The sequence below is a fragment of the Equus quagga genome, chromosome 4 (genome assembly GCF_021613505.1).
Source record: "Equus quagga isolate Etosha38 chromosome 4, UCLA_HA_Equagga_1.0, whole genome shotgun sequence".
In the NCBI taxonomy this organism is placed as follows: Eukaryota; Metazoa; Chordata; class Mammalia; order Perissodactyla; family Equidae; genus Equus; species Equus quagga.
In genome coordinates, this window is record NC_060270.1 from 64,469,373 (window position 1) to 64,493,925 (window position 24,553).

General features: G+C 41.2%; 1 protein-coding gene across 2 annotated transcripts in view; it reads left to right on the forward strand.

The window, feature by feature from the left end:
* WDR33 (WD repeat domain 33) overlaps positions 1 to 24,553 on the forward strand; it is a 96,476-nt gene that overhangs the window by 70,241 nt on the left and 1,682 nt on the right. The window contains exons 8-21 of one of the 2 annotated variants that reach the window (XM_046659392.1): positions 7,232 to 7,358; positions 8,442 to 8,596; positions 8,689 to 8,767; positions 9,211 to 9,321; positions 9,699 to 9,793; positions 10,005 to 10,091; positions 10,327 to 10,466; positions 11,102 to 11,254; positions 11,890 to 12,960; positions 15,745 to 15,853; positions 18,867 to 19,305; positions 21,902 to 22,065; positions 22,176 to 22,268; positions 23,467 to 23,682. In XM_046659392.1, coding sequence (XP_046515348.1) covers positions 7,232 to 7,358; positions 8,442 to 8,596; positions 8,689 to 8,767; positions 9,211 to 9,321; positions 9,699 to 9,793; positions 10,005 to 10,091; positions 10,327 to 10,466; positions 11,102 to 11,254; positions 11,890 to 12,960; positions 15,745 to 15,853; positions 18,867 to 19,305; positions 21,902 to 22,065; positions 22,176 to 22,268; positions 23,467 to 23,682 — 3,039 coding nt within the window. The remainder of the gene's footprint in view (positions 1 to 7,231; positions 7,359 to 8,441; positions 8,597 to 8,688; positions 8,768 to 9,210; positions 9,322 to 9,698; positions 9,794 to 10,004; positions 10,092 to 10,326; positions 10,467 to 11,101; positions 11,255 to 11,889; positions 12,961 to 15,744; positions 15,854 to 18,866; positions 19,306 to 21,901; positions 22,066 to 22,175; positions 22,269 to 23,466; positions 23,683 to 24,553) is intronic. The other variant, XM_046659393.1, reaches the window with a different exon arrangement.

The following is a 24,553-nucleotide window of genomic DNA, read 5'->3' on the forward strand; positions in this document are numbered from 1 at the left end:
TCCACAAAGCAATGCCCCATGTCTCGAAGAGATGCTAATTCTGTCACTATTCCTTTAGCTAGGACCCTGAGAGAATGTTTAGCTAGCTAAGAAATGATGCAAAATTCGTTGCCCTCAAGGCTCAACCTCTAAAAGTAAGCTGGTATGGTTAGATTAATTTGGAATTTCTTTGGATGGAGTTAGGTCATGGTTGCCACATTCCTTCATTCTTAGCAAGACCCTGGTCCTCAGAATCAATCTGATTACTTCTCAGATAATTGAAAGATGTGATTCTTATTTATTTTTAGATTTTATCTCTAAATTCTTTTCTTGTGTGGTTCTGAGAGATGGAAAGGCGTACACAGGTTTGTCTTCTACAACCTCAGTTATGTTTGAGACAGTGACAGTTGACTGTTAAATGAAACAAAACAAAAGGAGCTGTTCTGTCACTTCATCTGGGTGTTATATTTAGTGAGGTGAAGGGAAGATTGGAACGGGAAGAAGAAAATCTGGGCCGTCTCTAGCCACTGGCTTAACCCTTTTAGGCCTCACTGTTCTCTTACATAAAAATTACAGGACTGGATAAATTGCAGGTCTTCTGAGCTCTAGTCTCAGTTGAAGATAATTTTTGTGGTGGTGTTCATTGTATAACTGAGATAGTGAATAAAAATGATATGACTTTCTTTAAAATGGCTAATTATAGTCTAAATCAGTGTTGTCCATTAGGACTTTTTGTGATGATGAAAATATTTTTTATCTCTTCTATCAGGGATTCCACACAGATTTATTATGACTATCTTGTTCTTTATATAATGATTTGCAACTGGAATCTCTTAATTTTAGGACTTGTTAATTGCAACTCCAAGTCCTGATATTGAAATCTTCTTGGAGCATATCCTCCATTTCTAATTGAAGTCAAGTACAGATAAAATACTGTGACCTTTCCCAGGGATCTTGGAGCCTTTACTTGGTACCCATGTGCCTGTGTTGCTGGCTTCCTTTGAAGCTCCGCCATCCTGCCGAGGACTGTGTGTGTTTACTGCAATCCACCTGTAGACTCTGGTCCCTCCCCTGCCGAGGACTGTGTGTGTTTACTACAGTCCACCTGTAGACTCTGGTCTGTCCCCTGTGGGGCTACACCTTGTTCCTGTGTTACGCTTTGTAGTATCTGGAGTAGCTTTGGTGGTGGTGAGAGTTTTATCTTCATACTTTTTACAAGCTTGATTCTGAAAAGTTTCATTAAATACCAGTTCTAAAAATACTTGATCTTTCATTGGCCAGAAGTTTTTAGTCCTGAAATCTTGAGCCATTAGCAAGATGTTTTTAGTACTAAAATATCTAGGTTGCTAGGCCATAAAAACAGTCTGTACTTGCTTAAGCGTTGCAAATACTACATTCTTGGAATCTCCATGTTTGGGGATCACAAAGAACTTTGAAGGATTCCATCCTGATAATCTGGATCTTTGAAATGATGAAAATTACTGTAGAGGCATTCTTTAGGGTTAATGGTTGAAATCGATAAATGCGTGTCTTTGGGACTCAATCATTTTTCTCTGAGATAATAATTTATATAAGATTAAGTGTTTATGTATGACATGCCGGCTCACAAGACCCATAATATCCTTGAAACTTAAGACAGCCATACCGAGTCCAAGACCTGTCAGTGAAAACACGCATCCCCGCTGAGGCTCTGAAGCATATCTTCCTGGGACCACAGGCACTGGTTAGTGCTGTATTGGCAAATGAAGGCACTAATAGATATCAGTTGTTCCATTCAGTTTTGAATAGAGGGAAACCAAAGACAGTTGCCATTAAATAAAGTTATAAAAGCACATGTTAGAAACTTCAAGTAGTACAGAAGAGTAAATGCCTTTTTATTCTCATAGCATGTTTTCTCCTTAAAAAACTTACTACCAGCTTAAGTTTCCTTTCTTCCTTTCTTTTTTTTGGTGAGGAAGATTGTCCCTGAACTAACATCTATTGCCAGTCTTACTCTTTTTCCTTGAGGAAGATTGTTGCTGAGCTAACATCTGTGCCAGTCTTCATCTGTTTTGTATGTGGGACACTGCCACAGCATGGCTTGATGAGCAGTGTGTAGGTCCATGTCCGGGATCCAAACCTGGGCTGCTGAATTGGATCCTGCGAACTTAACCAGTATGCCACTAGGCTGGCCGCAAGTTTTCTTTTGTATGAATAGGACTAAATTATACTTTATTTTTCTTCTAATATAATTTAAAAGTCAGCCTTATTGAGGTATAAGTTACATATGGTAACATTCACCATTTTTAGGTGTCCACTTCTATGAGTTTTGACAAATAGATACACCATAATCAAGATACGTAACATTTCTATCATCCCCAAAAGTTCCCTCTTTCTGCCTCAGTTTTCACAGCTGTATTGTATTCCATTATATGGATATACCTTGATTTCATAAATAACCCCTCATTGATTCATATTTAGGTTGTTTCTGGTCTTGCAATTCAGACAAGGTGCAAGAAATACCTTTATCCATAAGTCTTGGTGTGCTTTTACAGCCACAGACATAGGGTAAATTCCCAGCAGAGGAATTACAGAATTAAAGGCTGTGAGTGTTTAACATTTTGTTAGACGTGGCCAAACGGCACCCCCCAAAAGTTGTACTAATTTACCTTTATAGATGAGAGTGCCTGTTATTCTCTTACTAACACTGTGTGTCACTAGATTTAACTTTTGCTAATTTGATAGAAAATATTAACCTAGCAAAGTAACTTGCAGTCAGTGTCTTTTTTACTTCTCGTTTTAAAAACATATCAACAAGTTCACACATATAAAAAATCTAATGCATGTTATTTATGGTTAAAAGCACAATATAACATTAGAGGAAATGTGAATAGGAAAACTTTACCTTTGTTCCACTATCCCAATATAATTTTCATTTCCTCTTTATCCATATCTACATTTTTCTAATTATACATGCACATTTTATAATCATTGTCACAGCATATATATAGTTTGTGTATGCATTATTTTGCTTGCCCTTTATTTATTTATTTTGCTGAGGAAGATTTACCCTCAGCTAACATCTGTGCCAATCTTCCTCTATTTTTTAGTGTGTGGGCTGCCAGCACAGCATGGCCGCTAACAGAGTGGTGTAGGTCTGTGCCCATGAACTGAACCTGGGCTGCTGAAGCAGAGCACACTAAAACACTAGGCCATTGGGGCTGGCCCCTTTGTTTTCATTTTAAAGGTTCACTGTGTTTCATGAGCATTTTTCTTCATTTCCAGAATCTTCATTTTGGATAGTTGTGTGTTTCTTCTGTTTTTTGGCTATGGCGAAGTTCATTTAATCATTCAGCTTCTAGAATTTGTTTACACTCTTTCACTATTATGAACACCATTTTTTAAATGTAAAAGTTAAAAAAAATCTTTCACTTTCTTAGAATAAATTTTTATTATCTGGTTCTCCTGGGTCTAAATGTATCTATATTGACATAAGAATGTAGAATTTTATAATTTGAAATAGTTTTTGTGGGGCCAGCCTAGTGGTGTAGTGGTTAAGTTGTCATGCTCTGCTTCAGCGGCCAGAGGCTTGCCAGTTTTGGATCCTGGGTGCAGACCTACACACTGCTCATCAGGCCATGCTGTGGCAGCATCTCACATAGAAGAACTAGAAGGACCTACAACTAGGATACACAACTATGTGATCGGGCTTTGGGGAGAAAAACAAAGAAAGTAAGGTTGGCAACAAATGTTAGCTCAGGGCCAGTCTTCCTCACACACACCAAAAAATACCCAAACCATGTCAATTAAAAAAACAAAAAAACACAGATAGTTCTTGTTACTTCATTGGGAATCTAGGAACTCTTTTTTTCCCTGAAGAAGGAAGCAGTTGCATATCAATTTACTTCTGTCAGTTTAATCTATTTATTTTTCCTCTTTTTCATTTGCAAAAAATTATAGAAATGATATATGCTACTTGTAATGATTTCATACCCACTTTCCAGAGGTAATCAATTCACTGTTGAGTAAATTAAATTTTTTTAATTGAATGTTTTCTCAGTAAATCATTCCCACGTTTCAGTGTTTACAAACAACCAAACCATATACAGTGAAGTTTCCTTACCCTTGTTCCCCTGCTACCCAGTTCCCCTTCTTGGAGGCAGTTATCATATTTTGGCGTATTGTTTCAGACACATTTTACGCATTTTTAAAATTTTGTTGTTGTTGAGGAAGATTCACCCTCAACTAACATCTGTGCCAGTCTTCCTCTATTTTGTGTGTGGGTCACCACCACAGCATGGCTGCTGACCAGTGGTGTAGGTCTGCGCCTGGGAACTGAACCCAGGCTGCCGAAGTGGACTGCGCCAAGCTTAACCACTAGGCCATGGGACCAGCCCCTCATTTTATGCATTTTTCGGCAAATGTATGTATGTGCTCTGTATATGTGTGTGTATGTGTCTCTTTTTAAGCTACAAATGTTAGCATGTGGCATAGTTTTTTGCACATATTTTCTTAGGTTATTTTATTTATTTGTATTTAATTTTTTAAAAGTATATAATACAAGTAAATGTTGTAAAGGCTTGGATGGTCCCCTCCTCTCACAGTTTGCTGTGTGCTCTGTGCCATCCTTCAGTGAGTCTTTATGCACATAGAAGCAGACGGGATGGCACATATTTTTGTTTTCTTTTCCTCCTGTGACTCTTAGACTGACCTTTTCACATCTACCAAAGCAGTATAGAAATAGGCATTAAGAGCACTGGCTCAGGGGCCAGCTCCTTGCATTCAGATGTCTGCTCTGCCATATTTCAACTGTGATTGTGGGCAAGCTATTTAACCTGGCTGTGCTTTGTAATCTTCATATGTAAAGTGAAGAGTCAGTGTACATACTTTGCCTCGAATATTACCATACATAAGAAGTGTGTGTGTTTACTCATGGTATTATTTTTATCATTAAGGACAGTGACCAATAAAATAATATCCAAGAATCAGTACCCATCAGTTTGATTTATGTTAGTGACTTATATGGCTACGGGTAAATTCATTTAAAACAGAAAAGGGTGGATGGGATTCCTCACTTTTTTGAATTCTACTTAAATACATTTTAGAAAACTTTAGAAAACAAAATTAAAGCAGCTAAAATATATTTTGTTGTTCCTTTGGTTTTGCTTATACTTCTTTAAACTAAACAGATCTACTTTATGTAATAAAAGTGTCCCAGAGAAGGTGAAGGTAGAGATGGTTGCTGAGAACGTGCACTTTTTTGCTCAGTGCATCATGTTTTAAAAGTGCATTCTCACGCATTTTCCACTCAAATTTGGTTAAAATACATACATAACTATACATAATATTTAATTTTAGGTGATAGTGGCCCATAAAGTTTTAAATTCCCTGGTCATGTCTTTTTAGGATCAAATCATTAATAACGTTAAAAGTTCTTAAGGCGAGCAAGGGACTGGGGGACTGAGTTGTATTTCTATTCAGTTTTTCTATTCTCAGTTCTTTTTTTTTTTTAATAAAAAATCAAAGCAACAACAAAACCTCCCTTCCTCTTTCCCACCTTCACATCCCAGTTACAAAATATTGTCTGTTCATTGTAGAGAATATAAAAACAGAAAACTCACAGAGAAATAAGAGTCGCCTTTGTACCACCACTCAGCTTAACGTTATGTCTGTTAACAGTTTGGTGTCTAGACTTTTTGCCTGTCTTCCATATACAGATGTGCACACACTGTAACTCATGCTGTTAATTTGTTTGCCTTTTACAGTGATGGCATTAGGAATGCTGTACTGGTGTTTTTTTTTAAGTAAACTTAGTATGAATATTCTAATTATGTTATTATCTATAGGATCATTTACAGTAGGTGCATCATATTCCCTTGAGCACATATACCATACTGTAATTTATTTTGTAATATATTTATTTCCTATTCAAGGACATTTAAAAGTAACTAAATCTGTAAACATTCTTGTAAACAAATTTTTTTGGACATCCCTTTTTTCCTTCTGATAAATTCTGAGACATGGGATTGTTGGGTTGTAGGATATGCGCTTTTTTTCATGCTTTTGATACACAGTGCCAAACTCTTCTCCAGATGGCTGGTATTTCCCTACATCCTTGCCAGCATGGAATATTGTCTTTCGATAAGTTCTTGCCTATTTGAGGTGGGCATTACTCCCCTTCTGAGTTGGTGCAAATTCACTTTTCAATGCCTCTAGAACCATCTCTTTTTTTGTACTTCCCTTTTTTCTTATTCTTCTATAGCCTTCCTCTTTCCCTCTCCCAAATTCATAGAAGTTGGATTTGATCCAGGTTAGAGAAGGAGCTATTCCAAATGCTCTTTACCTCACTCCTCACTTGCTTCTTAGTGCATTTGCTATAAAAAATACTCTTGAGGGTCTTTTTGTACAGCACTCAGTTTTTCAAAAATCATACTAATTTCTTTCAGTTTTATACATTCTGATTTTTGCTTTTGTGATTTTTAGTAACAGCTAATCTGTTACATTTGTGAAGTGACCTCATGCTTTAGCACAGTGGTTAAGAGAACTCTCTATGGAATCCTGTAGACCAGGTCCAGATTCCAGCTCCTTCTTGTTGACTAGCTTTGGAATCTAGGCCATGTTATTTAACCCCTCCAGTCCTTCTATTTCTTTACTTGTAAAATGGAGATAATGACAATACTTTCCTCAGGCTTTTGTGAGGATTTAAAGAGGTGGTGCTTATAAGTGCTCAATACACTGCCTAACATATAGTAAGCACTCAGCAGCATAGCTTTTATTATCAGAAGGATGGAATACATTTTTCCTAGTCACGTGTAGAAAGTGGTGATGTCTGAACCTGAATTTAGGACTTTTGATCTTTAGCCTTGTAAGGACTACTGCATAGTGGGAAAACTAAAGTGAATGGCAGGAATTGTGCCTAGTGCTGAGGATAATCCAGGTACAGCGTGGAAAGTTTGTAAAGCTTTATATGTGGGGGCTTAAGATGTGTAGCTTCCAAAAAGTCTTGATTGGCCTTCCAGCAAGTAAGCGAAAAGATGGGCTTAGTTCCAAGAGAAGAGTAATGGCTCTTGTGCATCCTGGCATAGAAGGAGAGGTTGCTATATCCAAAAGTCTTCCAGATAAAAAGAGTAGAGTCTTTTTAAAAAGTTTAAGATGACTAAACACTAGGATCAAAATGTTGAGTAAATTTCTCTGCTTTGGTTTGAATTAGAATGGAGTCCTGCTTTAAATGTGTATGACTGATTAGGTTTTTATCTTAACTTGTTTCCTACAGGGCATGGTGCTGATGTGAAATGTGTAGACTGGCATCCAACAAAAGGGTTAGTTGTTTCAGGAAGTAAAGATAGTCAACAGCCGATCAAGTTCTGGGATCCCAAGACTGGGCAGAGTCTTGCAACACTGTAAGTGATAGGAGCTCTACCTTGGTCCTAAACAAAGGGGAATAAAGTTGCCTGGATTCTTGAACTTTTAGCTTTCTCTCCTCTTCTGTATTCCTGAAAAAGCAGTGCAGACAACACATGGACATGTGTCTGTAGACTTCTTCTTAGTTAAATATGATTTCTTTCTAAATTCCTAATGAAATAAGGTTTGGTTTTTGTTCTCCCGCATATACTTAAATTGAATTTGGGTGTCACAGGGGTTGGGGGTCGGGGTGGGAAGGATGATGAGGAAGAGGTAGTTATTACTATTCTAGCTTACTGTCTCTCCTCATCATAACACATTTTGGCACTGTATGGAGTTGATATGTGTACCGGTTATTAGATACAGCCTAACTTTCTGCATCTCCCTACATCTCTTTATAGAGAAGTTTTTCCTCAATTTTTGAATCAGTTCTTATTTTGTGTCTGAAGTGCTTATTTATGATGCAGCCACATAATAAAATTTTCTCTTTGAATTATCTGTAAACATTTATAGTTATGTGAATGTTATTTTTTTTTCACCAAGCAGCTGTATCATGGTCCTTCTGATAGGCAAGTGAGCCATATCCAGAGTGAGCTGGTTGGAGCAAGGCTGCCTTGTTGCACAGCTCCAAAGGCCAAACCAAATAGCATGCCTTGGCTCATTATGATGTCTTTAGTTCAAATTAACCCTCAAGCCTGTGCCCTTTTTTATCATTTTTATGCTTCATCTTAATGAGAAGAGCTTCATTGAATTTTTTACATTTAATGAGCTTTATTGAGTATAACTGTATGTGTTCAAGTGCTTCCTCTGCCTTACAGATAAACTTTTCCTCCAGTTGAAGCTCTGCTGCTATTTTAACTGGTTAGCGAAAGCTACGCTTAGATAACGGGCATTATTTCTTTCAGTGACCTATTTCTTTCAACTGTACTTTTAAACTGTGGTCCCGTGATGTTACGTGCTTTATTGCTTCTAGGCCAAACCTCTTGCCATCTTGACCTATGTGCTTTCCAACGAAAATGGCCATATTGATTTATACTTGTTTTGAATTCTGACAGATTATTTTCTTGATACTTTATTCCTAGTCATGCCCATAAAAACACAGTAATGGAAGTGAAATTAAATCTCAATGGCAATTGGCTACTCACAGCATCACGTGACCATCTTTGTAAACTTTTCGATATACGAAACCTGAAAGAAGAGCTTCAAGTCTTCCGAGGTCATAAGAAAGAGGCCACAGGTCAGTGGCTTGATATGCTTCTTGTTCTCTTACGGGTAGTGTTCTGAGATAATAAGAATAATTTTGCATTTCCCCATGTTTTTGTTTTTCAGCTGTGGCCTGGCATCCTGTTCATGAAGGACTTTTTGCCAGTGGGGGTTCTGATGGCTCTTTGTTATTCTGGCATGTTGGGTATGTAACACGTATTATGTAAAGAAGTTGTGTATTTTATGAAGAGAGCACCTGAAAGTGTAAAACATGATAAAGTTTTGTATTTTTTCTGAGTGTTCATATGTCCTGTATTAGAGACTTCCTGCAGTTTTCAATTTTATAAACCCAGCTTAGAACAGAGAACGTAGCGCCTCTAGTTTTGGATGTGGAATCCTTAAGGGAGAATAAAACAGATTTCCTGGGTTCTTGTTGATGAAATCATTCTTGAAGCATTTCCCCTCTGAAGTGCTCTTTGAGTAAAAGAATATATTACTGATGACAAATCAGTACCCCCGAAACATGTGTAATTGACCAGATCCAAAGTAACAGGCTTTGGTAGCTTTGTGTTACACTAAAAGAATATGTCTTTTTTTGTTTTGTTAACTTTTGTGAAAAAATGACTTCTGTCTGCGGTGCTATTACAGGGTAGAGAAGGAGGTGGGTGGAATGGAGATGGCCCATGAAGGAATGATCTGGAGTCTGGCTTGGCATCCTCTTGGACATATTCTCTGCTCAGGCTCAAATGACCACACTAGGTAAGATTTATATCAAAAGGAACAAGGAATTACTGTATTCATGGAGTAGCAGAAATAAATATGTATAATTTTTATTGATAGATTGATGTATTAATTTATTCCACCTTATGCTTAGGAGCTTTTTCGGGGGGGGACATTTTTGTAGTGGTTTGCAAATACATGTATTACGAGAAGGAGGTTGGGTACTGAATATGGCTTCATTATTTGAATTTTATTTTGTTTCTGATTAAAAAAAATCTTTCAACATTTAAAATTTTTAGAAGAAAGGCATTGTAAAACTTTGTTATGTTTACCAGGGGACTGCTTACTACGGTTGAGTGCCCAGATAAACACTGAAACCATGCTCCCACCGCCTCTAATTACTTTTACTTTGACAGCAAATTCTGGACCCGAAACCGACCAGGTGATAAAATGCGAGATCGATATAATCTAAACCTGTTACCTGGAATGTCTGAAGATGGAGTAGAATATGGTGAGGCTCTTGCACATTTATCCTTCTTTGAAATCTGATATTCTGTTGTACAAATGTTAGGCATGAAGAAAATTATACGAAACTAATTTTAGTTTTATAGTTTATTGATTTATAAATCATCAGCAATATGTTTCATGTTTATAAAGTGTAAATTTTATTGGGCCACTACATTTGTAAAATCTATTGACAATGGATGTATTCCTATTTATAGATGACCTTGAACCTAATAGCCTTGCAGTAATTCCAGGGATGGGAATACCGGAACAACTAAAATTAGCTATGGAACAAGAGCAGATGGGTAAGAGAAGTTGTACCTATAAATTTTATTTTTATAAAACTTTCGTAGACCTGTTTCTTATCTTCATGGTATTAAATTATTTTGAAAATGCCAAAATGATTTATGTTGAGAAATGTTGATAAAAGTGATAGAAACTGCATAATGTTTAAAATCTTTTCTTCCAAAAATGTGTTCATTGATCAAGTAGCCAGTTTCTTTCATTTCCTTGGTTAACTATTACTCTTTATGGTTACAGGGAAAGATGAATCAAATGAAATTGAAATGACAATTCCAGGTTTAGATTGGGGAATGGAGGAGGTGATGCAAAAGGATCAGAAAAAAGTACCTCAGAAGAAAGTTCCTTATGCAAAACCTATTCCTGCTCAGTTCCAGCAGGTGAGTAACTAAAAGCGGCCCCACTTCCTCATGCACCGGGACTTTGTGCTTGATGAGTCTAATTGAAGTTCACCAGTATGTTTCCCTTGGATTATATCATCAGTTGAAGGTATTTCTTTACGATAGACTCTTCTTGGAGTATTCTTCACATATTTCAGGCATTCTTAGACATAGTTCCCATCTAATGCTTTGCTGTTTGTCATGAATCTTCCCTAGATCTTCTGTAATTCTCACCTTTGTATTATCCAAGCCATCAAAAGAGGGAGGAAAAAGAGGCTTGGAGCAGGGAGAGTATGTTGACTCTCTTCTGTATTGTTTCTATCTTCTGCTTTATTTGTCCCCTCAATACAAAGTGCATATGCTCTTCTAAAGAGGCAGGCAAGCTTTGCATTCCTAATAACATGCAAGATCTTACAGTTTCTGTTGACTTGGTAATTTCTACCCAGTACTGTGCTTGCCTACCTCCACTCCTGTGTCACAAAGAGTTAGCATGAGAAATAAAGATGGTACACCAGGTGAGCCGACTTATATTCAGCAGGTTTGAATGAACCAATGACGTTATAGAATGATTTTCTTATTCTGTCATTTTAGTTTACACACTTAAGGTATGTTTTAATATTCTCTTCTTTCCCAAGGCTTGGATGCAAAATAAAGTTCCAATTCCTGCCCCAAATGAGGTGCTGAATGACAGAAAAGAGGATATTAAATTGGAAGAGAAGAAAAAAACACAAGCAGAAATTGAACAAGAAATGGCTACATTACAGTATACTAACCCACAGCTTCTGGAGGTGTGTAAAGTTCTTTAGGGGGATTTGAGATGATGTCAGAACGTAGTGATAACATTTTTTATTGATAATGATCTTAAGGAGGAAGGAAGTGACTCTTAGATGGGTCTGATGAGCACCACTGTTTCTTAATGCAACGTGAGGAAGCTAGTTTCTAAAAGAATCCTGTTTCTTAGACTTTTAAAACCAGGTCAGTCAAGCAGTGAGTAGTCCTAAGTTAAATAGATATTTTTAATAGAAAAGACGAAGCCAACATAGTTTTAATTTGGATTCACTTATTTATCCACAGATAAAAGAATTTTTTGTTTTCTGTCAGTTCTAGAGCAGGTGGTTTGTTCCTATTTTTCTTACTTTTGACAGCTACCAAGAATAATAAAATACTAGAAAATTACTGAGCTTTCCCTGATCAAGATGAATATAAATAATCCTGACTGCTGTTTCCCAGTACCTAAAAAGCAGCAGTCCGGAGTGAGTCTGGAAGCCTGCGTGCTCTCAGCATATCTGAATGTTAAATGGACTCTAGTTACTATTAGGGTGTTAAGAGGTTTTAAGACTCCCCCAACAAAAAAAGTGATAGCAATATTCTCATCTTCAAAGGCTCTGACATATGTATTGGTATACTTTTTCTTTCTTTCCAGCAACTTAAAATTGAAAGACTTGCACAGAAACAGGCTGAGCAAATTCAGCCTCCTCCTTCATCTGGCACCCCTCTCCTCGGACCCCAGCCCTTTCCAGGACAAGGTCCAATGTCTCAGATTCCTCAAGGTTTTCAACAGCCCCATCCATCTCAGCAGATGCCAATGAACATGGCTCAAATGGGGCCTCCAGGTCCACAGGGACAGTTTAGACCCCCTGGACCCCAGGGTCAAATGGGACCACAAGGTCCTCCACTGCATCAGGGAGGTGGGGGGCCACAAGGATTCATGGGACCACAAGGGCCCCAGGGCCCACCCCAGGGGTTGCCGAGGCCTCAGGACTTGCATGGGCCCCAAGGATTGCAAAGGCATCCTGGACCTCATGGCCCTTTGGGACCTCAAGGACCACCAGGACCACAGGGTAATTCTGGTCCTCAAGGTCATATGGGTCCTCAGGGTCCACCTGGCCCACAAGGTCACATAGGCCCCCAAGGCCCACCTGGTCCCCAGGGTCACATGGGCCCTCAGGGGCCTCCTGGTACTCAAGGTATGCAGGGACCACCTGGTCCCAGAGGAATGCAAGGACCTCCTCATCCTCATGGGATACAAGGCGGGCCAGGGTCTCAAGGGATCCAAGGTCCTGTGTCTCAGGGACCTCTGATGGGATTGAATCCAAGAGGAATGCAGGGTCCTCCAGGCCCCCGAGAGAATCAGGGTCCTGCTCCCCAAGGGATGATGATGGGCCACCCGCCTCAAGAGATGAGAGGACCTCACCCTCCAAGTGGACTACTGGGACACGGCCCTCAGGAAATGAGAGGCATGCAGGGGCCTCCACCCCAAGGATCAATGCTGGGCCCTCCCCAGGAATTGCGAGGGCCTCCAGGCTCACAAGGTCAGCAGGGGCCGCCCCAGGGCTCTTTGGGACCTCCACCCCAGGGTGGCATGCAAGGGCCCCCTGGACCTCAGGGACAGCAGAACCCGGCAAGAGGGCCACATCCATCTCAAGGGCCAATATCATTCCAGCAGCAGAAAACAGCTCTGCTAGGTGATGGGCCCCGGGCCCCCTTCAATCAGGTATTATATATTTCCAACTTGTAGGCATTACAATACATTGGGAAAATACGCTCTGCACTGAGGCGGCACTTGCAAATACTGTGAAAAGCAGTCACAGCTGGTAGAAACGTCTCTCAAGTAGTGTTAGTGGCTTGAGAATAGCATCATGGCTAAAGAAGGAAATAAGAATAATTAAATAGACCATTAAACATGTCGCATTCTGAATCTTTACTTCTCAACCTACGTTTTTCTAATAGAGGTTCTTCCAGAAAAGATCAACTCAAAAGATCAATTGAATACAGTTCATAATTGTCCCAGGGCTCCAAAAGAGCCGTGGCCCTAAGGAAGAAGCATGCCGCGCTACCTTTTCTGGGTCCTTACCTCGCAGTCTGGTCTTCCATGGGCCTGCCAGCGACTGAACCACCTCCCATCTGCCTCTGGCCCCCTGTTTACGACAGTATGGGGCAGTTAACTCCCGAGTGTACTGTGGGCCATGATCTCAGTGTTTTCATTTCAGTGAGTGCTATCAGGGATCTCTGAGTCCAGACTGCAGGTTCTCAAATGGTGACCCTTTGGATGAAATTCTGTTCAAGTTCTTTCCAGCTCACATATAAAAATTTTTACAGGCAGCATTTCTGTAGAAATCATCTTGACCTTTTTTTGAGGATTCTGTTCCGGTCAGCCAAGTTTTACTACCCATTCGCTGACCTTATGCTTGAGAGGTGGTATGAGGAGAGTTTAGGTTGCTTGGGATGAATTACAAAATGACTACACAAGAATGAATGGATTTAGCACTGTTTGATGCTGTGGTTTTTATGTTTTTCTGAATTTCGTAGTTGGGAAGCATTATCTGGGTATGAACAACTGAGTTTGTGTCCCTGAAGTCAGTTAACGGACCAAAAGTGAGTCCATGAGTGAGCTAATAACGCTGACTCCTGGTCTTCGCGCACAGGTGCTCCTTCACTCAGAAGAGAGCCTGTTGCAGATACTGTGCGCAGAAGACACAGTCGGTTTTGTTTTTTCAAACGTCTCTGAGGATCTGCATTGTGAAGATGACCATTGAATTTACTAGCTAAATAAGTAGATTGTATATTAACTCTTCAGAAGACCTTCTAGAACTTAGAAATGTCATAGCATTGAAGAATGTGATGGCATTTGAGTTTATTTCCAGAATTTCTTGGGCACTTTTCAGAATTTAGGATGAGTTTCATAAGTCTCAGGTTTACCAAATGGGGTTTGCCATCTGCATTGCCCTAAAACTTGAACTACTATGTATTTTATTAATACAGAGTGCATTTGTGTGTGTTTATAATATTTACTTACCTGACCTTATGGCAGTGAATTAATGGTTTTCATTTTGGAGGATAAAATCTTAATGAACTTATACGTAGCTATACCACATTATGATTGAAATTATAAACATGTCAGATTCAAGAAGACAGGCCTAAGTTTCTGGGACAATTCAGTAAGAGTTTTTATTGTATCATGTAGTAAAAGATTTTACATATGAAAAGTGTACTGGCTCTAAAGATTTAATTGACCCATAGAAATATTGGTAGAATGAGTATGAAGGTTGGATACAATACGGGGCATTTCAATTCACAAAAGCTGCCTAATGAAGATATTTGCTGATATTTTTTATATGCTGAAAACTGACTTTCTTCATTTTGACCATGTTACTTAAACCAGTTGTTTTAATTGGTTTAATTTAGTGAAATTGCTTTCAGGTGTCAAAGTAGTAGCATGAAAGATGCTGATAAGAGCTGTCCTTGGGTAAAAGGGACAGGCAACAAAGAAGTGTAGAAATTACTGGTATTGAGTTAATGCTGGCCATTTATAACTGCAGTGCTAAACCTCCTCTCAAGGCTGCTCTTTCGTGTGGCTGGTTTGGAATGTGAAAGCAATTTTGCTATTGATGGTTTTGAAACTGCTGTTCTCATAGTAGGTCCAGTCACTAAATGCATTTTTTATATGAAGGAACGACTAGATAGATATTTGTTTATTTATTTATTTGTTTGTCAAGAGACCTGATGCAAGGTCATTGGATAGTGTGGGGGATTAGAATTTAGACATGGCTAGATAAAAATTCAGAGTATTAGGACTGGGGACAAGCTGGGGTTGAGCTCTGGGATTCTAGAGCAAGGCGATAAGAGGAACAGAGCAGCAGGTTTTATCAGACAGAAACTGCAAGAACCTAATGAATCCAACAGTCCCAGGTGACTTAGCTGGGAATGAGCAGTAGGGTGCTGAAGGCGGGACATTAGGAAGTAGACATAAGGGGGAGTGAAAGGAGAACGCCAGTGTGAACATCTTTCTCATCAGGACCTCCTTCCTTCTTCTCCCACTCCCGCCTTTTCATGCCGGCCCTAACCTCTTGAGACGATTGATTATTTTCTATAGCTGGGAAGGAGTCATGGATGCAAGAGCAGAGTTGGCCTATCCTGGCAGATTTCCAGGTCTTTACTTTTGCCACAAGTTCCTCCTCTGTGCAGAGTGTGTCACTATTGTCTTATGATCTCTGACTTTCCATTGAGGATCTTGCTTGGCATTGCAAGTAAAGATCTATATTTAAATAAAATCTGTTAGCAGGTTTAAACTATAACCGTTTCCTTTTGTTATGGTAAGAGGAGTATCGTCTTTCCCCCAGTTGAAGGACAATTTTGCTGTACTGTCACTAGCTATATATTTACTGCTGGAGGCTTTGGGGCAACCTAGTGTTTTTATCTTGTCACATTATAATAAAATTGCTATTCATGAAGCACAAGCCTATGATTTCACACCCCCGCTTTAAAAACGTCTTTTCAGGAAGGACAGAACGCAGGCCCCCCACCCCTGATACCAGGCCTAGGGCAGCAGGGAGCACAAGGTCGCATCCCCCCTCTTAACCCTGGACAAGGACCTGGCCCTAACAAAGGTAAATACTTGCTCGGCTGAATAAGAGATTGTATTCTTCCATCTTTGGATAAATCTTACACTAAAAGTTTTATTGGTAAGTAACTGATAGAACGGTCATTTGAACCTCTAGGAAAAATGAAGAGCACAGTCATTTCAGGTCATAGCTTTGTCTTATGTTGTTTTCATAGATTTGCTTTAGTTAGCCAAAAATGCTGCCCAGAGGAAATAAGCTCCTCACTACCAGAAGCTGGCGGTGGAATGACTTGGACGACCCCTAGCAGCAGGGCCTGGGCCTGGGCCGGCCTTGTCCATCTGTTGGGAATGGAAGTGGTTCCTGTGCTCAGTGAATGCAAGTGCATGTGTTTAGCACACCTGAGAGCTGAACTGTTTCAGTTTAAATTTTTTGATGGGATAAAGAATTCAATGATTTTAAACGATATTTTTAATATCATCCCCATCTCCCCTCAAATTGTGTCATATATTGAATTCTTTAGCTGGGTACATTGTTCTGCATCATTTGAAAAGAAGAAAGCACTGTACAGCTGTGTCAGTGTGTCATGCTCAGGTTGTTGATGTCCTGGAAAGCACAGAGAGAAGTGTCAGTATTTAGATGGGAGGCTGTTTGGAAGTGGAGTTCATCCCAAGAGTTGAAAGAGAGCACCCCCAGAGCAGAGTCCCTTGTTCTGCGGAGGGGTCAAGCTCTCACACACCTGCAGGAAGAATTGGAGCAGGAGTACAGTGGGCGGGCACGCTGTCGGATGGAGGGTAGAGGACAGGACTGTGAGGGAGTATCCGTGGAGGGAGGTTAGGAGGTGGAGTGTTAAATTCGGTGAACTCTTTCATAGAGAGGACACAAACCAAAGAACCACGAGTGCTTTGGGGATTGCACTTCAAGGAACTTCACTCCTGTTAATTGGCTAAGCCCACCGCCCTATGTGGTACATGTTAGTTTTCTCGCCTCTGTTTCATCGGATTAAGAAAAGTCCTTGGTAGCATTTATGGCCCTAGGACTTTGGGAATTGAAAGCTTAGTCTTGAATTTATGAGAGTTATTAGAAGTAGGAAAGGAGAGAGAAAGGAGTTAGGAGAATGTTTATTTTAGTCCCATCCTATGGAAGGTGGTAGCCAACCGGGAAAAAGAGAAAGAAGGCATCAAGAACCAATCTTTGGAATTTGGGGACCCTAAGAAAAAAAAAGTTTATTACCCACAAGGTACATCCATCAACAAACTGAGAGCCTGCCTCTCTTCCTCTCCCCTACCCTATGTCTGTCTCCACCTACTTCCCTCTCCTCCTTGCTCTTCCCCTTTTCTCTTTACCTCTTTCTCTTTCTTTCTCTTTCTTCCTCCTCTCTTTCTCCTCCCAGGGACCAAAGGGAGAAGGGAGAGCCGAGAAAGTGGCCCTGCCATCCCCTACTGGATTAACCAGCGCTGCCGCCCCATCACCGGTGGCCACATCCCTTCTAATTTGTAGTGGTGGGTTTCTTTCCTTGGAGGAGCCAGGGTACTTTTAAACAGATAGAGGTAATGGGAGGATTGTTATTCATAGGTAAGTCCAACTGGAATGTGTTCAGCTTCCTCAGGTCAAAAGGTCTGCTGTGTCTGATGTGAGATCACATTAAGTTCAAGCAACATAAAGTCAGAAAAAATGCCACTAGCTGCAGGAAGACACTGAGAAATGAGGGGCCTGCCTACCAGAAGGAAACCCATATAGGCTATTTGCAAGTGACTGAACAGAGAGGCAATTTAGAAGGCGCTTTCCTCCGCAGGGAGGCTAGTTTAGTGAAGGAAAGAGGAGGATGCAGAAGGGACAGGAAGAACTGAAAGAGAATCCTTCTAACGGTGTATTTTTCTGTTGAAATTTCCAGGCTTTTTATACATGTTGAATGGTGAGGAGGGATTGAAATGGCCAAGAGAAATGGACAAAAGTGAAAGAGGAAGGACATTGGGAGGATAAGAATTAGGGCTGACTGTGATACCAGGAAAGGAAGTTCATCTTTATTGCCAGGGAAAAGCAGTAAAAGGCATGAGTGGGGCAAGTGGAAGAATTTCATTTTGAAAACTTAGTTTTATAAGCAAGAGTGTCCCTTTGCTACCTACTTTTTAAAAATGTTTGATTTAAATTGTATGTTGACAGAAAATAGGTATACATTTACAATGGCTGCAATAGTTAAGTAGCCAGGAAAACAAATCCCTTTAATGTTAGGAGGTGAACTAAGTTAGCCACCACAAATTTAACTGGCCTCTTTCCATTTTTATTTAGTACTCTGAATATATTACATATATTAAAATATTTTTAAAAATCTTTAGTTTTCAAGCACTGTCTACAAAGAGTGGTGATGATATTATAGATGAGGATATCATTCACAGAAAGGGGCAGAAAGTGTTCGTATAAACCCTGAAACTGAAGTACAGCAAGGCTGTTTTGTCACCTAGCAGTTAGAGAGGCCTGTGATTCCATGTGCCCTACAGGAATTTTGTTAAGAATCAAAGTGTGAGTTAACGAGTCAAGTTAAATGACCTAAGGGTTAAAGGGTTAAAGAGCGGCATCATGGATGGTGGCCGTGACCTGTAAAGTCCTTAGCAGTGCAGAGGTGAATTCCCCTGCTTGGCTTCTGGCCTGCAGCGTGAATTTTCTCTTGTTTCCACCAAGCGTATGGAGCAGGTGGGCCAAGGAAATCATGAAAGAATGGGGTAGGGAAGGGTAGCTCATTCTCTTGCCCTTGAGGCTCTCTTATGTTTTCTAGATTAATCCTCAGAGCAGCCAATAGTTGGTAATTTCATGTGAGATTAGCACTTTGACCTAGGTCATGTTGTTTAGCAAGTCAGTGAGGAAGTTGAAATCTGCACACCAAAACCTGTGTTCTTTCCATTATATGATACCTTGGGGATATTTGCTCCTAAGTATGCCGAGGACCACGGAGAGAAAACATTCTAAATGAAAGAATGCATTCTGAAACTTTAAGATGCTGAAAATTAGGCTGTGTTGGCAGGACTCCTGGAACACATGGTGACATCAGTTTTGTTTTCTTTAGGTGACTCACGTGGCCCTCCAAACCATCACATGGGCCCAATGTCCGAGAGGCGGCATGAGCAGAGCAGTGGCCCTGAGCATGGTCCAGAGAGGGGCCCTTTCCGGGGTGGCCAGGACTGCAGGGGTCCCCCTGATAGGCGCGGCCCTCACCCCGACTTCCCTGACGACTTCAGCAGACCAGATGACTTCCACCCTGACAAGCGCTTTGGCCACCGATTGCGTGAATTTGAGGGGCGAGGAGGACCTTTACCACAAGAAGAGAAGTGGAGGCGTGGGGGCCCTGGGCCTCCGTTTCCTCCTGATCACAGGGAATTCAGTGAGGGGGATGGCCGGGGAGCAGCCCGGGGCCCTCCAGGGGCATGGGAAGGCCGCAGACCTGGTGATGAACGATTCTCCCGGGATCCTGAGGACCCACGTTTCCGAGGGCGCAGAGAAGAAAGGTGGGACAGAGGCTCTCTGCATCCATTTCTTTCTCTCTGGAGCTTTTTACCTGTTCTCTCCACTTTTGCTTAGTGAGAGAGTATTATATTGATTACTGGCCCTACCCTCTCTAGATTTTGCATTTAGACTTAAAGAAAAAGTTATGCTTTTTAACCTTTATGTGGTTCTTTTTTGTCTTTATTAGTTAGAAATCTTTTTGCTTATCTTTTGGTCCTTTTAAAGAGGTGGGAGGATCAGTATTCTATAAACTTTCTTGAATCTGATTAGAAATCTCCAGGTTCCCTTGATTAGGGTGATGAAATATGAGATAGATATCTAGATTGAGAATAAAGGAATTGTTAAATAGATAGTTTTTGAGTGCCTGAAGATCTTAACAAATCAAATCAAACTGAAAAGTAATCTTGCTGTTAAATTAGATCGAGGTCTGGCTTGGACACTCAGTTTGCTTGTGTGGAGTCAAAAAGGAATAGAAGAAATTTGGAGGAAAACAAGAATTAGAGCAATCTCCAGTGAGACTCAGAATAATCAAGGATGATGGTGATTGAGGATGCACAGTGTGCCAGCTGTTCGCTCCTGTAGTTGTACAGTGAAGTTCGAGATAGGTGTTATTGTCAGCATTTTACAGATAAGGGATCACACTGAGAATCGGAGCCATTTCTTGACTTTCTAAGGCCTCACAGGTGGCGGTGTGCTGTTGCACACTCCTGCCTTCACTCTCAGTCGTCACTCCCTCCCATGTCTTTTCCCATCACATTTCTCACTACTGTTGCTAATAGGTGATTGAGTTACGGATTGGCAATCTCCATCCTAACAGGAGGTGTTAGAAAAGAATGGCTGATAAAATGGCCAGGAAGGCTGAAATAGAGGGGTTAAGGATAGCAGCTATTGGGAGTTTTTAAAAAAAGATTTAAGGGCTCCCAGCTTTCTTAAGGGCCTCTCTTAATGATCTCCAAGTATTCACTCTTTGAAACAGCTTTTTATGCCTGCAAGAGCCTCATTTCCAGTGGCTTTGGCATCAATAACTTTCATTGATTTCTTGAATCTCTTCATCTGTGCAAAGTTTCAGATTTTACTATGCCTCGATTTGTATTGTTTTATACCCTTAAAAATGTCAAGGTCACAAAAGATAAAATGCAGGAGGAGGAGTGTTGTAGATTAAAGGAGACCAAAGAGATGTGACCACTAAATAACAATGTACGATCATGATTGAAATCTGTATTTAAAAACAACTGTAGAGGACATTTTGAGGACAGTTGGAGAAATAGAATTGGACTACATATTAAATAATATTACATGTTATTTAGAGTGATATTAGCATTATTATGTAGGAGATAGTCCTCGTTCTTAGAAGAAACATACTGAAGTATTGAGGGATGGAACGTCATGTTGTTGGCAGTTGATTTTGAAATGGTTTAGGAAATCAATTTGTAAATAGATGGTTAGAGAGAAAATAAAGCACGTATGGCAAAATCTTCAGAACTGATTAATCTAGGTAAAGGATGCTGGGGCATTTGTCATTCTATTCTTTCAACTTTAGCGTAAGTTTAAAATTTTCAAAATAAAATGTTGGAGTAAAAGATAACTGAATGGAGACTCAAGACAAAGCAGAAGGCCTGGTCTGAGAGGAGGCCACGGGCAGGTGGCCCATGCAGACTGGCCGGCCTGGCTCTCTTCTACCCTTTCTCCAGTGTCCACGGCCTCTCTTGATGTGCACATGCACCTTTTCCGCTAGCGGGCCCTTTTCCTGCTTCCCTGCTGGCTTCTGCTGCCGCGCTGGTGCTCCCTCATAATGGCTCTGCTTCAGCAACCCTCGGGCTGACTCAGTTTCCCAGTTCCAGAATTCCTGAGAGCCAGTGAAATTGTCCATCAGCCAGGGCACCAAGCTGCTAGCTAGCCAGCAAGTGGTCTGCAGCAGTCAGCTGTGGAGCCGGGGCCATTGGTGAAGTTCATGGCCACCCAAGGCCTGCCCCTGAGTAGAGGCTGTGGGCCTGGGCAGATGGCAGAGCAGATGCCCAAAACAAATCTAGTACAGTTGGCACGTGTGAATCTGTACCCTACTTTTTTCTGATTATATAAGTAATAAATGTCCATTATAAAAATGTAAATGATAATGAAAAGTATTTGGGAGGCAATGGTAAAGGGCCTGGGCAGGGAGTCAAGACTGGCTGAGTTCAAATCCCAACACTTACTCGGTGTCCTTAAATAAATGACTTAACCTCTCTGTGCCTCAGTGTACACATGGGTAGAATAGAGTTAGTAATAGTACCAGCTTCAAATGGTGGTTGTGAGGATGAATGAAATGAAATAATACATGTAAAGCACTTGGCATGCACTTAAAAATGCTCACTGTTATTATTCCAAAAAGCCTGAAAGGAAATAAAATAATCCTGCATTCTGGTATGTTTCCTTCCTGCCCGTTTTTGCCTAAAATATTGGGATTTCAAAATGTGTACTTTAAAAAGTACATAATTATATTTTTTCTCCCATTTAATGTTGTTTTACATTTTCTCATATCATTATGCTTCTTTGAAAGGTGAACTTAGAGCTTCAAGGTTATTTCATTAGGTGAATGTTCTGCTGGTTTTTTCCTGACAGCTTCAGAAGAGGAGCACCCCCGAGACATGAGGGCCGTGCTCCCCCCAGAGGAAGGGATGGTTTTCCTGGTCCTGAAGACTTTGGTCCAGAGGAGAATTTTGATGCTTCTGATGAAGCAGCTCGAGGAAGAGATCTCAGAGGTCGAGGTCGGGGTACGCCACGAGGTGAGCATGCGTGAGGACACCAGGTCTGGGCAGGACAGGGATGGAGAGTTAGGGCGTTGTGAATGTGCCTGAAGCAGTCTGAGTGCAGTGCTGTTTGTTCCATTGTGTAGGAGGAAGGAAGGGTTTACTTCCCACTCCTGATGAGTTCCCTCGCTTTGAAGGAGGACGGAAACCAGACTCCTGGGACGGAAATAGAGAGCCAGGTAAGGAAGGAGAACTGCTGTGGCTTACGGTCACTGGAGACCAGCACTTCACGGATTGTGGTGTGAGGACCCCTGCAGGCCTGAGACACTCCCAGGCGTCCAGCAGGTCCTCTCTTTTCCAACTCACATCCATGGAGGCTGCATTGTCTTCATAGTCTTCAACCAACAGCATCTTATCACAGTCGATTGCACGCACTAACGAGTGGGAGAATCCAGCTTTCTTCTGTTGAGCCAGACGTTAAAGGGATTGTCTAAATATAGAACAATACCACTTTTTTCACAAAACTATTTTTTTTAGGAAGAATGCTGCTTTTATTTATTTATTTTTAAAATTCTTTTTAAAGATTTTATTTTTTTCCGTTTTCTCCCCAAAGCCCCCTGGTACATAGTTGTATATTCTTCGTTGTGGGTCCTTCCAGTTGTGGCATGTGGGATGCCGCCTCAGCGTGGTTTGATGAGCAGTGCCATGTCCGTGCCCAGGATTCGAACTGACGAAACACTGGGCCGCCTGCAGCGGAGCACACAAACTTAACCACTCGGCCAGGGGGCCAGCCCCGCTGCTTTTATTTTTTTAATTTTCTTTTTCCTCCCCAAAGCCCCCGTGTGTGGTTGTATATCTAGTTGTAAATCCTTCTAGTTCTATATGAGCCTCCACCATAGCATGGCAACTGACAGACAGGTGCTGTGGCCACAACTGGGAAACAAACCCAGGCCACCAAGTGGTGAGTGCTAAACTTTAACCACTAGACCAGCCAGGCTGGCTCTTCACGAAATTATTTATTTTTGGAAAATATAGTTAAATGAATTAAAGTTTTCTCAGTCTTAATAGCTAATATGGCAAATATTATTAGATATAACTCTCATAAATGAAATCTCTTTGGGGTCCTCAGTAATTTCTAAGAGTATAAAGAAATCTTGAGACTAAAAAGTCTGAGAACCTTTTCTGGACCTTATTGCCTCCTGTTATTTTAGGAGGTCTGTTGATTTCTAATTTTGATCTTGTTTGTCTGCTCATGATATGGCTTATGCCTGGCCTGTGGTGGGTGTTCAGCAAATGTTTCTTGCATGAATGAATGTTGATTCTTCACATCTCAATGTACTTAACAGTATGATTTCTGTCTGCCTTTGGTCACACTGTACTTTAATCCAATGAGATTATCACATTCTTGGCCTTGTGGATCTGTGTTTTCTGTTTCAGGGCCGGGCCACGAACATTTCCGTGATGCTCCCCGCCCTGATCATCCCCCTCACGATGGTCATTCCCCAGCTAGCAGAGAACGTTCCTCTTCTCTCCAAGGCATGGACATGGCATCCCTGCCACCCCGAAAGCGCCCCTGGCATGATGGGCCAGGGACCTCTGAGCACAGAGAAATGGAAGCCCCAGGGGGGCCTTCTGAGGATCGAGGGGGCAAAGGTAAGTGGAAGCCAGTGATTACAGTTCCAGGAGCTGTGGATGCCACATCCCTGCCAAGAAGGCTACAGGGGCCAAGGGAGGCCTCATCTCCAGGCCAGCCCCATCCTGGTATATGCCTGTTCCATCTGTCCACTACGAGGGTACCTAGGCTCCTTTCTCCATCCTACCCTCCAGGACTCAGGCTGTGCAGAGGCACATGTTCTCAAGTGTGGTACAAATGTGGTTTGTGTGGGCCCACCCCACACACAGCCAGTCGGAGCTCTCACTCAGGTGACTGCAAGTTCAGCTTCTGCACAAGTCTCCTCCACTTACTTCCGAGAGTCCTTGGTTCCTTCAAGGTGTCCGCTCCAGCTCTTCGCAAGTGCCCCAGCAACCTCTCTGCTGATCTTCCTTTCTTGCTGTAATTAGCATATGTGCTCTCCACTAATGGCTGCTCTGAGCCCTCAAGGGGTTCCTCAGTGGCAGGAAGAATTGTCCAGTGCCAGGGTCCAATACTTTTTTTACCCTGGGCCCAGGAGGAACACTACTTGTGTCCAGAGTCATAAAGACTTTGGGAAACATGGTCTGGATGGGGTTGTTTTCAGGGGGACAGTAGATACTTGTACAACTTGAAACTTTGGATCCTGTTTTCAAGGCAGCACTAACTTTTAGTCGAGAGCAGTAGCCACCGGTTGCTAACTACAGCCCTGCTCTTGGGTTAGGCTGGGCTGTTGCATATGTGGTCTGGTTTGGAGGCTGCTGGAGAGACTGGGTGTCCCAACTTGTGCTTCGCTCACCGGTTAACATGCCTCATGCTTACAGTCCCTCCATTACAAAGCTCTGTCTTTTGCTCTTGATAGTTGTTTTGTTCTTTTTAGAGCAAAACCGTCAG